This window comes from Cucurbitaria berberidis, assembly GCF_010015615.1.
Source record: "Cucurbitaria berberidis CBS 394.84 unplaced genomic scaffold K460scaffold_1, whole genome shotgun sequence".
In the NCBI taxonomy this organism is placed as follows: Eukaryota; Fungi; Ascomycota; class Dothideomycetes; order Pleosporales; family Cucurbitariaceae; genus Cucurbitaria; species Cucurbitaria berberidis.
Window position 1 is genome coordinate 1,049,625 of NW_024468935.1, and position 13,745 is coordinate 1,063,369.

Consider the following 13,745-nt stretch of genomic DNA (forward strand, 5'->3'; position numbering starts at 1 on the left):
TCTGATTACTGTCGCCGCATCAACGCCTCAGACAAGCCTTGAAGATGCGGTTGCAAGCGCTTCGAGCTGGACAGGCCGCTAACTGCAGGGTGAGTGATTTTTGTATTCCATTGATCTCCAAACGAGTCCACAAAACCCATCGTAAAAGAGGCTCCATGCGCTATCAGTCATACCGGCACCACCCATTCAAGAGACAACAAACCGTGAAATTGAAGACTAACATGGACAGTCTCGCATACTCTCATCCTTCCCGCACCCACATCTCGTACCGCGAAGACATCTCGCCACAACGCACAATGTGCCCTCCGCGCGCAACGTCGACATCGCCTCCCGCACACCACCGTACCAAAAGCTCCTCTCGCGCCTCGCGGAAGTCAGACGGGTACTAGGCTCCTCGCGCCAATTGACCCTTGCGGAAAAGATCCTATACTCGCATCTCGAAAGCCCGGAAGAGTCACTGCTGTCCAATACGAATAATGGCAGAGACATTCGTGGTCAGGCGAATCTCAAGCTCAAGCCCGACCGCGTTGCGATGCAGGATGCCTCGGCACAGATGGCGCTGCTGCAGTTCATGTCTTGCGGATTGCCTTCGACGGCTGTCCCTGCGAGCATACACTGCGACCACATGATTATAGTCTGTGCCTCTTTCTCTTACACAGCGTGACAGGCATGTCGCAAAGGCAGCACGTTTTCTCCACCAATCCACCATGGCTTCAATTTTGGACCATTGAACCCCTCCTGGATACATCAAACACTACGCTAACAGAACACCGATAGGGCGAGAAAGGTGCGGATACCGATCTTCCGCAGTCAATCAAGGGCAATAAAGAGGTCTTTGACTTCTTGGAGTCGGCTGCGAAGAAATATGGAATCGAGTTCTGGCCACCCGGTGCGGGCATTATCCACCAGTCTGTTCTGGAAAATTACTCGGCTCCTGGGCTCATGATGCTGGGGACGGACAGTCACTCGCCCAATGCTGGTGGACTAGGTGCGATTGTGATTGGTGTGGGTGGTGCGGACGCCGTAGATGCTCTTGTGGATGCGCCGTGGGAGCTAAAGGCCCCTAAAGTGTTGGGTGTTAAGCTCACTGGTGAACTGAGTGGGTGGGCATCTCCCAAGGATGTCATTCTACACTTGGCTGGTCAACTCACAGTCCGGGTACGTTATTATGCTGCGTTGGTCGTGATAGGGTATGCTGACTAGTTCCAGGGAGGTACCGGCTTCATCATCGAATACTTTGGCCCTGGTGTACAAACGCTGAGCTGTACGGGCATGGCCACGATCTGGTAAGATTTACCCGCCAACGCATATCAAATAACTCATATACTAACAAATTTAGCAACATGGGCGCTGAAGTCGGCGCGACGACTTCTCTCTTTCCATTCTCTCCAGCTCATGTACCCTACCTCCAAGTAACCCACCGCGGACCAATAGCTCAAGCAGCCTCAGACATTGCAAAGCTTCCCATGGACCGAAACCTGCTACGCCCCGACCCCGAAGCCGTCTACGACAAAGTCATCGAAATTAACCTCTCCAATCTCGAACCTCACATCAACGGACCCTTTACCCCTGACCTCTCCACACCCCTATCCAAGTTCAAGTCTGTCGTTGAAGAAAAGGACTGGCCACGCACATTCGGCGCAGGTCTGATTGGCAGCTGCACAAACAGTTCTTATCAAGACATGACGCGCTCCGAAGAGCTCGTCAAGCAAGCTTCAGCAGCTGGGCTCAAGCCTAAAGCGGATTTCTTCATCACACCTGGTAGCGAACAGATCCGCGCAACACTTGAACGCGACAACACACTCTCCACATTTACAGCAGCTGGCGGCACTGTTCTGGCAAATGCTTGCGGGCCCTGTATCGGCCAATGGACACGCACTGATGGTGTTAAGAAGGGCGAAGCAAATGCTATCTTGACATCGTACAACCGCAACTTCCCAGGTCGTAATGACGGTAACCGCGCGACCATGAACTTCCTCGCTTCCCCTGAATTAATCACAGCAATGTCGTACTCTGGCTCTACAACCTTCAACCCCATGACCGACAGCATACCTACGCCCTCTGGCGAATCGTTCAAATTCTCACCACCGAAAGGCTCAGATCTACCGTCTACGGGCTTCGCAACAGGCAACCCGGACTTCTTACCTACACCGGGCGTGCCGGATTCCAGCGTCGATGTTATCGTCTCGCCTACGTCCACACGTTTAGCACTCCTTGACCCGTTCCCGGCGTTCCCGGATACAGAGCTAGGTGGATTAAGGATCCTGTATAAAGTCAAAGGGCAATGTACTACAGACACCATCTCTGCTGCGGGTCCTTGGTTGAAGTACAAGGGCCATCTACCCAACATTTCGGAGAACACACTTATCGGTGCGGTCAACGCACAAACCGATGAAGTAAATGTAGCCTACGACATCGATGGGAAGACTTCTGGTATCCCAGAACTTGCGAAAAGGTGGCGTGATCAGGGTATTGAATGGCTCGTTGTTGCGGAGCACAACTATGGTGAAGGCTCCGCAAGAGAGCATGCTGCCCTTCAACCACGGTACCTCGGAGCCCGCATAATTCTGACCAAGTCATTCGCACGTATCCACGAGACGAACTTGAAGAAACAGGGCGTCGTACCTCTCACCTTCGCCAACGAGGAGGACTATGACTTGCTTGAGGCATGCGATGAAGTTGCCACAAGAGGACTCCTCGACGTTTTACATAGCGGCGGAAAGGGCCAGGTGGAGCTTTTAGTAAAGAAGAGGAACGGCCAGGAACACGTGATCAAGACCAAGCACACACTCTCACACGATCAGTGCGGTTTCGTCCTGGCGGGAAGCGCCTTGAACTTGTTGGCGCGAAAGGGGAGAGAGATGAAAGAGGAAGTTACGAGAGCAAATGAGTTGACTGATTAAACAAAATTACGCGATAAGCTACTGGAAATCGAAAAGGAGGAAGGACTTTTGGCGCCATCGGCGTTGCGGGTGTATCTATGATGTACATGTATGAGAAAAAGATTTCAATCTTCGATACCGCCTACAAGGTCATGCAACGATAACTCAACTGAGAGGTTTAAAAGCGTCTTTGAAAACCAAGCTGAAAGTGCACGACAGAAGTCACATACGTATGCTTAATTAATTACAAAGGGATGTAGTACTGATTTAGCAATGTAGGAGCGAGTCCGATTCTTTCGACTATGATAAAAAGAAATATATACAGCATGCGCATACTGAACGCCGTGGTGGCCAGATACTCCACGCATACAGACGCGCCGACTATGCAAGAACAATATACAGTGATGAGAGAGTAGGTGACGCGCGGTATGAGAAGTCCCGACCGAGTAAACAACTATGTTTAGAAACCGGTTCTATGTCGAAAAGGCGAGACCGTAGGATACGTCTATTTGTTGGCCTTTGAATTATTGCCCATCACAGGGTTATGACCAGCCGCAAACTTGCTATCCGTCTCAAGCAGCTCATCCGGTTTATCTAGAAAAACTTGATTCAGCCTAATCCCAAACGCGAATAGATTCTGACAAGCCTTAGCGTCAGAATCGGGATTGGAAGACTCACCATGTCTTGCGTAAAGGTGGTAATCCTCATCCGTGTATTTGCCAACGTGGCCGCTCTCCACGTCCTTCCTGGTCAGAGCGAGCTTGTTCTTGGGAAGACCCATGGATCCAAGGAAGTGAACAGAGTTCTTCCACTCGTTCTCCTTTCGCTTAGCATCCCACTTGAGCTCCTCGCCCATGATGTCGATAACAGTAGGCAGGGCTTCGAGGGCAGCTTGCGCGTTCAGGAACGCGAGGCGCATGCGGCGTGCGATAACATCGGTGGCGGTTTGTGCGTACTCGTGGCGGACGCAGTACCGCACTTCACCATCAATAAAGGGATACAGGCCGGAGATCTTCTTACCGCGAACGGGGAAGCGCTGCTCCGTTGGTGCGGATAGGGCAGCAACGGTCCAAGCGCGGTCACCGTAAGCCTGGCATAGGTACTTGGCAACATCAGTTTCGATGCCGTAGTGCTGGATTAGGTTGATGAAGAGAGTCTTGGAGTAGCCATGTGCACCGACTAGGCGGACGCGGTGAGTTTGGCAGGTACCGTCGAGAGGAGCTTCGTCTTTGACGGCAGTTCCGCTGACGAGGGTGGGGTTTACGAGTGACTTTGTTGCTAAGCCGAACTCCTTGATCGCTTCATCGACTGTTTCTTCGGCCATCTGGCGGTATGTAGTCCATTTGCCACCGGAGCAGGTAAGCAGGCCTGAAGGAGAGCTGGTGACAAGATGGTTTCGAACAAGACCTTCGGTCTTGCCAGCCTTGGGATCACGTACCAGGGGCCGGATACCAGACCATGCAGCCAGAACATCGCCGCGTCTGACATTGATATCCGGTTGCAGGTAGCGTTTGACTTCCTTCAAGATCCAGTCAATCTCGTCTTCACCGGCGACAGGGTCCTTCTTGATATCGCAGGCTGTGTCAGTAGTACCGGCAATCGTGTTGCCTTGCCATGGTAGGAAGAAGATAACACGGCCGTCAGATGTATTCGGATCGATGAGACCCATGTTTGCAGGGCTGTAGTATCCAGGAAGAATGACGTGAACACCGGAGCTAGGGGCCACGATTTCTTCAACCGTCTGATCGTCCATCTTGCGGATCGAGTCCGTGAAAGGCCCAGTAGCGTTGATGATACCCTTGGCCTTGATTGTGAACTCCTCTGCCTTCTTGCCGTTCAATTCAGCAACGCAATCCTTCGCGCGCGCACCGCAGAGACGACCGTTGGCATCCTTTTCCAAGCTAGTGACTTCAAGATGGCTGACAACAGTCGCACCGTACAACGCGGCTGTCATGGCGAGTGAAACGTTCATACGGGAATCGTTGTGTGCACCATCTAACAGTGTCAGCCTTAGCTGCGAAGCAATCAAATGGTAGACGTACCGTAATAAACCAAGGCTCCGACGAGGCCTTCCTTCTTCAACATAGGAAATGCGTCCAGGGCCTTGCTCTTGGTCAGAAAGTATGAGCTCTCAATGTTCTCTTTGCCAGCGAGGAAATCATAGAACTTTGTGCCAGCCCAGAAGTAAGGCGCTTGCCACCACTTCTGGAGCGGGATCATGATCGGAAGCCATTGTGACAGATGCGGGGCAGTGTCCAAAAAGTAACGGCGTTCGCGGAGAGCTTCAACGACGAGGGCGTATCTGTTTCAAACGCATTAGACTCGGTAGCAGCAATTTTCGGAGCCGCTTACTGGTTGTAATCCAGGTTCCAAACGGCTTTCTCGAGGTATCGCACACCTCCGTGCACCAGCTTTGTACTCTTGCTGCTAGTGCCACTACTAAAGTCATCGCGTTCGACAAGCGCAACCTTTAACCCTCTTGTGACAGCGTCAAGCGCAATACCCGTCCCGGTAGCACCACCACCGATGATCAACAGATCATAAGGCTCGTCTTCTGTCTCCGCCGGTGATGCTGTGGAGCTGCCTCCCAGCCATCTCTTTGCTTTGTCTGCAACGTGGGCAACGACACCGCCGCTACGCTTTAGGTCTGCAATCTGTTCGTCTCGACTCTTCGCATTGGGGAAATGCGGCGGTCGAAATACACCTCCCTCGCCATACGTAGGTGGGGGAACTGCCGCTGCTTCTGCGCCAGGAATGTTTCGAGGTCGGTATACGGTGTATAGTGCTGCGCTGCCAATTGCTCCAACACCAGCTGTATAAAGCAATGGCTTGAGGATGCGACTTCCTCGTCGTGCGGCCATGACGTTCTAATAATGGAGGGTATCTCTTCTTGACGGTACGATCGCTTTCGATGCTATTCGCGTAATTGTATAACGGCTTAATAAATTACTAGAAGATGTACTGAGGCTCGAGCCTTTCATGTCGCATTCAAGCATTAGCGGCCGCGCAGCGGAGACGGAGAGCACATGCAGCTGCAAGCATACCTCGGAAAAGGGCTACAACAACATAGTGAGCTTCGCGCTCAAGGTACAAATTTTTCCGGGGGCGTTTGGCGGGGAGAGAGGAGGATAGATGGGAGGAGTGGAGCCTCAAAGTTCTCACTTCAACGTGCACATGGGATGACGAAAGGCGCTGGGTTCGCGTCTGAAGTGCTCCACTTCGGTAATACGGACCATCCTGCACCGATATTACCACCCTCTACCGCCAACACGCCGTAAATGAAAGCGAATCACTTGTGTTATATTTTGTAGCATTGATATATGAGCTGACTTGCCCGTTTCACGGCCGCGCTCAGGGTCGAAGAGCGCATGTTGGATTCTCAACATCTCCAGCAATGGCACGCTAAAGTCATGTTAGGAAGCTCATCCGAAGACCATCGCAATGGTGTCCACGTATCCACAGGATCGACCGGATCCGGCACCACGACCCCACGCCAGAAGGCCAAGGGGGAGAGCCGCATGGCATGGCCTCTTATGGCGGCTCGAAATGATCACAGTACTCCATCTTCGACATACATCAATAAAATACCCACTGTTTTCAATTCTTGATACAGTTTTGATATTCCATGTTCCTGCTCGCATGTGCATCTCCTCGAAGGTCCATGGTCTACTACTGGAGCTTCCAGCTAACCGAGCCAAGCTCCATGAAACCAGTGCATTAGTATAGTCCCCAAGACAAGTATTGCTACTCGAACCACGGATCTAGTCACTGTATCTTACCCTTGTTGACCACGAAGGCTTCTAGGGCAGATATGGCAGACCACAACCTGTTCTCAGCCTCCCTAAAGACCACTGACCTAGGGCCATAGAAGACCTCATCGCTGACTTCCTCTGGATGGCGAGGTAAGCAGTGCATGAATGACCAGCTATCCTTTGCGCCTCCGCGTTTTGCGAGCTCGGACGTGATTTGGAAACCTTGGAAGGCTTTGAGTCGCCTCGCCGACTCCTCTTCCTGACCCATTGATACCCAGGTGTCTGTTACGAGAATGTCGGCATTCTTGATGGCCTCTTCGGGGACGGTGGTTTCGAAGAGTCTTCCAGCCCTAGGCGAAGTTTGTGCAGCATGTTCGATGACGCTACGCATCTCTGCGGGAATCCCATAGCCCTTTGGTGTTGCCACTGAGATGTCTACTCCTAATTTTGTTGCGCCAATGGCAAGGTCAAACAGGACATTGTTCGCGTCGCCAATCCATGCAATCTTCAAGCCTTCGAGGCCCAGAGAAGAGGAAGACGTTGAAGGATTGATCTCCGCTATTGTTAAGAAATCGGCGATGATCTGGAGCGGGTGGTATAGGTCGGAGAGTGCGTTGATGACGGGGACTGTCGAGTGCTTTGCGAGCTCCGCGACGTCAGAGTGCGGGCCTACACGGGCGACAATGGCAGCCGTCATACTGGAGAGGACAAGGGCTGTGTCGTAGAGGGACTCGTTAACCTAGCCTTGGGTGAGTACTCGACATGTTTGAAGATGCAGCTTTAGGGGGATAGGTAAGCTCATACACCTAATTGTATATCGTCCTTGCCCAAGAACATGGGTGAGCCTCCCAGCATCGCAATAGCACCTTCCGTCGACACCCTCGTGCGCGTACTCCGCTTGCTGAAGGTCATTGCGACGGTCTTCCCTGCCAATGCCGCGCGGAGAGAGTGTGGGATCTCTCCAGTCCCCGACTTGATTGCCGTCTTGTGTTGTTGTGCATTTCGGACGAGAGTAGTGAGCTCAGCGGGGGTGAGGTCAGCTATGGAGAGCAGGCTTCGAGGCGCGAATGGAGACGTAGGAGGAGCAGCTGGCGAGGTCGAGTAGCAGCGGCGCAAGCTTCGCAAAGCGGCGGTCGAGGGTCGAAAGAACGGCATAGTGATTCAATTGCTGGGCAGAAGCTTGATCAAGTGAATAGAAGCCTCGATCTAGCTTCACTGGCCTGCGGAAGAGTCATACGCCCGTATCGTGACACGGCGCATCCGATAGTGGAACCTGGGGTTCGCGCTAATCAGAGGCCCCGGACAAGGAAGCGACCGCCCAGCAAGTGGCTGAGTTCATGACGAAGACAACCGTCTCAACCACCCGAGTCCTCTCATCCTGCTGCCCTTCACTTCTACCACGACCGCGACTCTACGACGCATGATTTCCTAGCGTTTTCACTACCCTTCGTTCCTTTTGGATTACCCGCACAGTCATGGACACGCCCGAGGGGACGTGGGGCTCCACCCGCACGCCTAGTTCGCGCCCGGCCTCCCAGAAATCAGCCCGCTCGTCGCCCTCAGCGCGTTCACAGCACTCGAGCAGATCGGCAGAGCAGACGCCGCTGCTTGCCCAAGAAGATAGACCCGACTATGGGCAAGAGGCTGAGGCACAAACACCGGCGACCACGTCGCTGCTGCGATCGCTAAGCGGGTCGTCCGCCGCCGGCAAGGCACCAGTATGGAAGAGGCGATGGCCCAGTATACTCGCGCTGGTCGTGTTATGCATAGTTGTTGTAGCCATCATGCTCGGATTCTTTGCGACGGAGGGCATCCAGGATTATGCCATGCAGGCAGCCGAGTTCCACCCTACCAACTTGTCACTCGACGGATTGACGGACCACGGTGCCAAGGTGCATATAGAAGGAGACTTCAAGATGGATGCGTCCAGGGTAGAGAAGCAGAGTGTACGTAACCTCGGGCGCTTTGGAACGTGGATCGCAAGAGAGGTAGAGACTGGGCCGACGAACGTCGATGTGTATTTGCCCGATTACGGCAACGTCCAGATTGGCACGGCCAAGGTGCCTGGCATCAAGGTCAACATCAGGAACGGGCATACTACGCATATTTCGCTTGTTGCAACCCTAGAGCCTGGAGCGCCCGACGGCATTCGAAGCATCGCAAACGACTGGATTGAGGGGCGACTCGGGCAAATAAGGCTCACTGGGAAGGCTCAGGTTCCTCTCAAGTCTGGACTGATCAACATCGGCAAGCAGCTGGTTGAGCAGTCCATGGTCTTCAAAGGCGGCGACATTCCTACCCTCCCACACTACAACATCACGAAGCTCAATCTCCGCGAGGCTCAGCACGGGCGTCAAGGCATGGGCGCCGACGCCTCGATAGTAGTGACAAACGAATTCCCAGTACAGATTACTGTTCCCCCAGTAGCCGTTGACGTTCTTATCGGTGGGTGCTCGCCTTCGGATAAACACATTAAGGTTGGAACCGCCGAGACTGGGCAACTTGAGGTCAAGCCCAAGACAGACCTCGAAGTGAATGTCACCGGGAACGTCGAGAGGCTTTCAGACTCTCTCACAGAGGTCTGCCCCGATTCAGCCAAATCACCGCTAGATGCGTTCTTGGGCGACTATATGAAAGGCGACGATGCCACCATCTACATCAATTGTTGTCAGTTTCCGGATCCATCAACACCTAGTTGGGCGCACGATCTGCTCAAGGATATCACAGTTCCGGTCCCATTCGCTGGACGCGATATGGGTAACCTCATTAAGAACTTCTCTTTGGCAGACGTACACTTCCATTTACCAGATCCATTCGCTGAACCTGGAACTCCCGAGGCAGCGCCAAAGATCTCCGCTGTTGTCAAGGTCGACATTGGACTACCAAATGAGATGAACTTTCCTCTAAATGTCAAACGGGTCAAGGCAGACGCTGATATTTTCTACCACAAGAAGAAGCTTGGGAAACTGAATCTTGATAAATGGCAAAAGGCTAACTCGACAAGAGTGGACCGTCATGGCAACGAAAGTCCCTCACTATTGGTTGAATCCGATATCCAAAAGGCTCCCATAGAAATCTTAGATGACGACCTTTTCAGCGAAGTCGTACAAGCCCTTCTATTCGGTGGCAAATCAGTCATGATGGACATCAAAGCCGCAGTCAGCGTCGGCGTGGATACACCAATGGGCAATTTTGCAGTGCGAGGCATACCTGCACAGGGAGTTGTACCAGTCAAACGTTCGTAACCAGTTCGTGATCCATGTTGGTCCGCTACTTTGGCAATTGCTAACTCTGGGCGTCCAGCAATCCGAAGTGGCGGCGGCGATAAAGGCGACGATGATAAAAACAAGACTAGTGCTGTGAACCTGAAGATTGGCAACCTCTCTATTGTGGACACCTCATCTACATCGATCATTCTACAAGCGCATGTCAATCTTACGAATCCTACGAACTACTCTGCGACTGTACCGTACTTTAATATCAACATCTTGGTCAATGGAACAAAGCTAGGACAAGCGACTGCGAAGGACATTGAAGTTCATGCTGGAAACAACACCAATCTTCTCATTTCAGCTGTATGGGACCCATTGACAAACGGTGGCGAGGAAGGGAAAGAAGTAGGGAAAGAGCTACTCTCCCAATACGTCTCAGGTATACATCGTCTGCCGCCACTCATACCACTCTACTAACAGACACTATACAGGCTTCAACACATCCTTAACCCTCCAAGCCCATAGCGGCTCCATCCCCGCACAACCAGCCCTTGGTAAACTACTGTCCAATTTCCCTATTACGTTTTCTACGCCCCACCTCTCGACTCCTAAAAAACCCTCCGATGGCGACGATCCTTCCGATCCGGATGACCCAGATAAACCAGATGACTCACCGCACTTCATCCGCGACGCAACAATGCACCTCATCTCCTCAACTGCGGTTTTCACCCTCTCCTCACCCTTCAGTTCGACCACCATGTTCATAAATTCGCTCAACGCAACTGCATATTATGAAGGCCACCCATCGGGCAAGATTCTGTATGAGCTACCGTTTGCGGTTCCGCCTGGTCTCTCGGAAACCCCGAGGCTGCCAGTAGACTGGAGTTTAGGTTCCGTGGGGTATGAGGCGATTAGAAAGGCATTGGGTGGGCAATTGAAGTTGACTGCTTTCGCCCATGTGGGGATTAGGATTGGGGAATGGAGAGAGACGATTTGGTTTCAGGGCGGGAAGATTGGCGCAAATGTGAGACTCTGAAGCGCTAGCAGATACTTGGGCGGGCGAGAGCCTGCTGTCTGTGTACATTTGTATAATAACACAATGTGTTATGTTATCGGGTCAAGGTCGGCTTGGCCAAAGTATCGGGTTTATGGCGCATAGGTTGGGTATTGTAGTTCGACGTATAAATCCATTATTTCCAACGTCTTCTGTACCCTAGCTCTTACTATATACACTCTGAACTTCGACAGATGAATCCAGACATCGTCGCTCTCTAAGCCAAGCAAAATAACTCAACATGCTCCCAATCACCGGCCCTTCCCCTCCATACCGTTATCCTTGACTTCCTCCACCTTTTGAGCTTCTTCCTCCCCCCTCTTACGTTCCTCCAAACCCTCGACGCCCTTCCCCCAAGCACCTGCCTTCTTACCCCACGTCACCATCCCCCACGCATGGGTTCCGCTAAACTTCGGCGGCGCATCGGGATGCGTGCGGAACGGACTAGCACCATGTGCAAACATGTCTTCCAACTCCTTTTGCCGGTCGCGCTCCAATTCGTCCTTGGAGAGGATCTTAACATTCGGTGGGAGAGCATGCGGCTGCGCTTTACTGACATTAGGTGAGAGACTGGCAGGGGAAGAGGGCGGAGTGGAAGAATGTTCCCAGTGTCGCGAACTCAGCGGCAGTGGTCTCCACCATGGCGTGTCTGATCCCGTTTCTTCGTGGACATCAACACTACGATCCCACCAGCGTCCCGAACACATCTCCCAGATTCGGCTCTCTGCTCGCTTGACGGCAAACTTCTCGTCCTCGCCAGTCAATCCACCAATGTCTGCAAAGTTGGGTATCCCTGGATGTAGTCTGCGCTCATCGGTAAATGATGATCCAGGGCGACGCACACGATTTGGTGGATCATCCTCTAGCGCATCAGCTGCAAGGTTGTCCGAGTTGTAGGAAGACACGTTCGGCCGGAAAGGCGAATTAAGATCTTGGTAGATCTCCGAGTACGTTTCGGGATAAACAGCGTCGTTCAGTAATCCTTGCTCCGCCTCTTCTGACAGCCCACTTGCTGTTGTCGTACCCTTTGGCAAAGGAAAGAGCAGATCATCTGGCCCAGCAACAGCCGTAATCAACAATCTACATCTCGCTTCATACAGGGCGTCCAATAGTGTGATAAATCGTCTCGCCTCCTCTTTCTGCTGAAAGCCCATCACAGGTACATCAGTCAGGATGAACGTGTGGTACGTTGAGGCTAGGGTGATGTAATCTGCTGGTCCCAAGATAGCGCCACACAGTTCTGAGAATTGGAAGAAGGCGACGCCATTGTGTTGCGCGGGGACGGAAAGGGGACGGCCGTATACCGTAAGGCTGGAGGGCGTCCATGGGATCGGATAAGAGTGTTGGGTTGCAAGTTCAACAAGGGTGTTGAAGGATTCTGCAAAGATTGTGAGATCTTCTGCTGTGGAGGGCTGGATGAGGTAGTTCTTGGGCAGGGTGACTTCTGAAGGCGTGGTCGCAGGTTCGGTGGCAGCGTCTTCCCGCGGTGTCAAGGCCGTCGCCCCACTCATTGCAGCAACGGATGAACTCGAGATGTTGTCGAGGGGAGGCACCTGAACACTCTCGCTCCTTGAGCCACCCTCTTCTCTTTCAAGTTTTCGATAATCCCGCTTCCCTTCCATCTCCCAAACCTCACACCTTGCCTTCAAAACGTCCAAGAACGCCGAAAACTCACCCATTTGGCCGGCGCCGTCATCTCTCCTAACATTTGCATTCCTCCCCAAGTTCCAGCCCAACCTACTCGGCCTGCTCACCGGCCGATTGAACTCCATGCCAGCAGCTTTAGCAAGCTCTTCTGGCATGCGGTTACTTGTTGCGATGAGCACGCCGCCAAGCTGGAAAAAAGACGTCATGAGATTTGACAGAATTTTGCTCGCTGCACGATCTGGTAGCTGAAACTCATCTAAAAAGAGGATTGGCGAGGTTTCGATGAGATCGCGCGCCACTAGAAGCAGCGAGTACTCGTCCGGGTGTTCTCCAGGCCCCGCCATTAGCGCTCTTGATCTTCGAAGTTGCTCAAGCCTCGATATAGTGTCTAGCATGAATGTATTAAAATGCCAGCGGCGTTTTTTGCGATTAGGAAGGCTTTCCTGGAAGAGGTCGATGAGCATAGATTTGCCGGTGCCGACTCCGCCGTGGAGCATGAGCCCTTTGGGACTTTGAAGTTGTATGGCTTCTTCATGGCTGGTGAGAACGCGTGTTAAAGCTACCGAATCTCTCCTTTCTTTTTGAGCAAGGAGAGATGTCCATACACCTCTCCTGCCGAAGCGGTTTACTTTCGAATTGGTGGACGTTGTTGGAGCATTTTGGCTGTCGACTACTCGGCTAAGTGCCTGCAGTCGTTGTGAGTATTCGGCCTTTGGCTCATAGTCGATTAGTCGATCATAGAGTTTTTGTAGATGTAGAGCTGTGTTCGCAGTCAGTCAATGTACATGGCCTTGGCATGTCGTATGTTGTAAGCGTCATGCATACCGAGGCGATGCTGTGCAGGGTCAGGTCGGATCTTTTGAGTAGTTATAAGACTCCGGTAGAGAACTAGAGGATTGGTAATCGTGACACCCGTGGAAGGCATTTGAAGACATCGATGTGAGGGAACGATGTTCGAGTAGCATATACAAGGAGTTTCTTCATGGCCGGGGTGATCGACCCTGAAAATGGACTAGACTAGAATCGGCGCTAGCGCTTTAGACTCCCCATGATCTTGAAGTCGACAATGCTTCTTGAGAGCGTCGAAGGAACAAATAACAAATGGGGAATCGGAAGTTTGGAGATAATTTACTTGGATTCGAGAGAATTAAAGCGCCGGTAATGCAATATGGTATCCTGCTAATCGATCTGATGAATA

General features: G+C 52.3%; 5 protein-coding genes across 5 annotated transcripts; 2 read left to right on the forward strand and 3 right to left on the reverse strand.

The window, feature by feature from the left end:
- Nucleotides 1-44: 44 nt before the first annotated feature.
- Nucleotides 45-2,903, forward strand: K460DRAFT_372356 (mitochondrial aconitate hydratase-like protein; the record flags this gene model as incomplete). Its single annotated transcript, XM_040934504.1, has 5 exons — nt 45-89; nt 230-634; nt 778-1,158; nt 1,210-1,286; nt 1,340-2,903. The coding sequence occupies 5 exons, from the start codon at nt 45-47 to the stop codon at nt 2,901-2,903; spliced, it is 2,472 nt and encodes an 823-aa protein (XP_040792525.1).
- Nucleotides 2,904-3,387: 484 nt separating this feature from the next.
- K460DRAFT_270457 (mitochondrial glycerol-3-phosphate dehydrogenase-like protein) lies at nt 3,388-5,743 on the reverse strand (the record flags this gene model as incomplete). The annotated part of the gene is made up of 3 exons (XM_040927652.1): nt 3,388-4,877; nt 4,925-5,184; nt 5,235-5,743. 3 exons carry the CDS (start codon nt 5,741-5,743, stop codon nt 3,388-3,390), a joined length of 2,259 nt encoding a protein of 752 aa, XP_040792526.1.
- Nucleotides 5,744-6,174: 431 nt separating this feature from the next.
- On the reverse strand, nt 6,175-7,874 carry K460DRAFT_360824 (ornithine carbamoyltransferase). Its single transcript, XM_040932339.1, has 2 exons — nt 7,439-7,874; nt 6,175-7,373 (listed from the first exon to the last, which is right to left on the reverse strand). The coding sequence occupies exons 1-2, from the start codon at nt 7,787-7,789 to the stop codon at nt 6,648-6,650; spliced, it is 1,077 nt and encodes a 358-aa protein (XP_040792527.1). The 5' UTR covers nt 7,790-7,874; the 3' UTR covers nt 6,175-6,647.
- A 116-nt stretch (nt 7,875-7,990) lies between these two features.
- Nucleotides 7,991-11,281, forward strand: K460DRAFT_326367 (uncharacterized protein). Its single transcript, XM_040930623.1, has 3 exons — nt 7,991-9,871; nt 9,938-10,285; nt 10,338-11,281. Exons 1-3 carry the CDS (start codon nt 8,110-8,112, stop codon nt 10,880-10,882), a joined length of 2,655 nt encoding a protein of 884 aa, XP_040792528.1. The 5' UTR covers nt 7,991-8,109; the 3' UTR covers nt 10,883-11,281.
- K460DRAFT_270814 (mitochondrial ATPase-like protein) lies at nt 11,152-13,472 on the reverse strand (the record flags this gene model as incomplete). Its single annotated transcript, XM_040927676.1, has 2 exons — nt 11,152-13,307; nt 13,373-13,472. 2 exons carry the CDS (start codon nt 13,470-13,472, stop codon nt 11,152-11,154), a joined length of 2,256 nt encoding a protein of 751 aa, XP_040792529.1.
- Between the last annotated feature and the right edge of the window lie 273 nt (nt 13,473-13,745).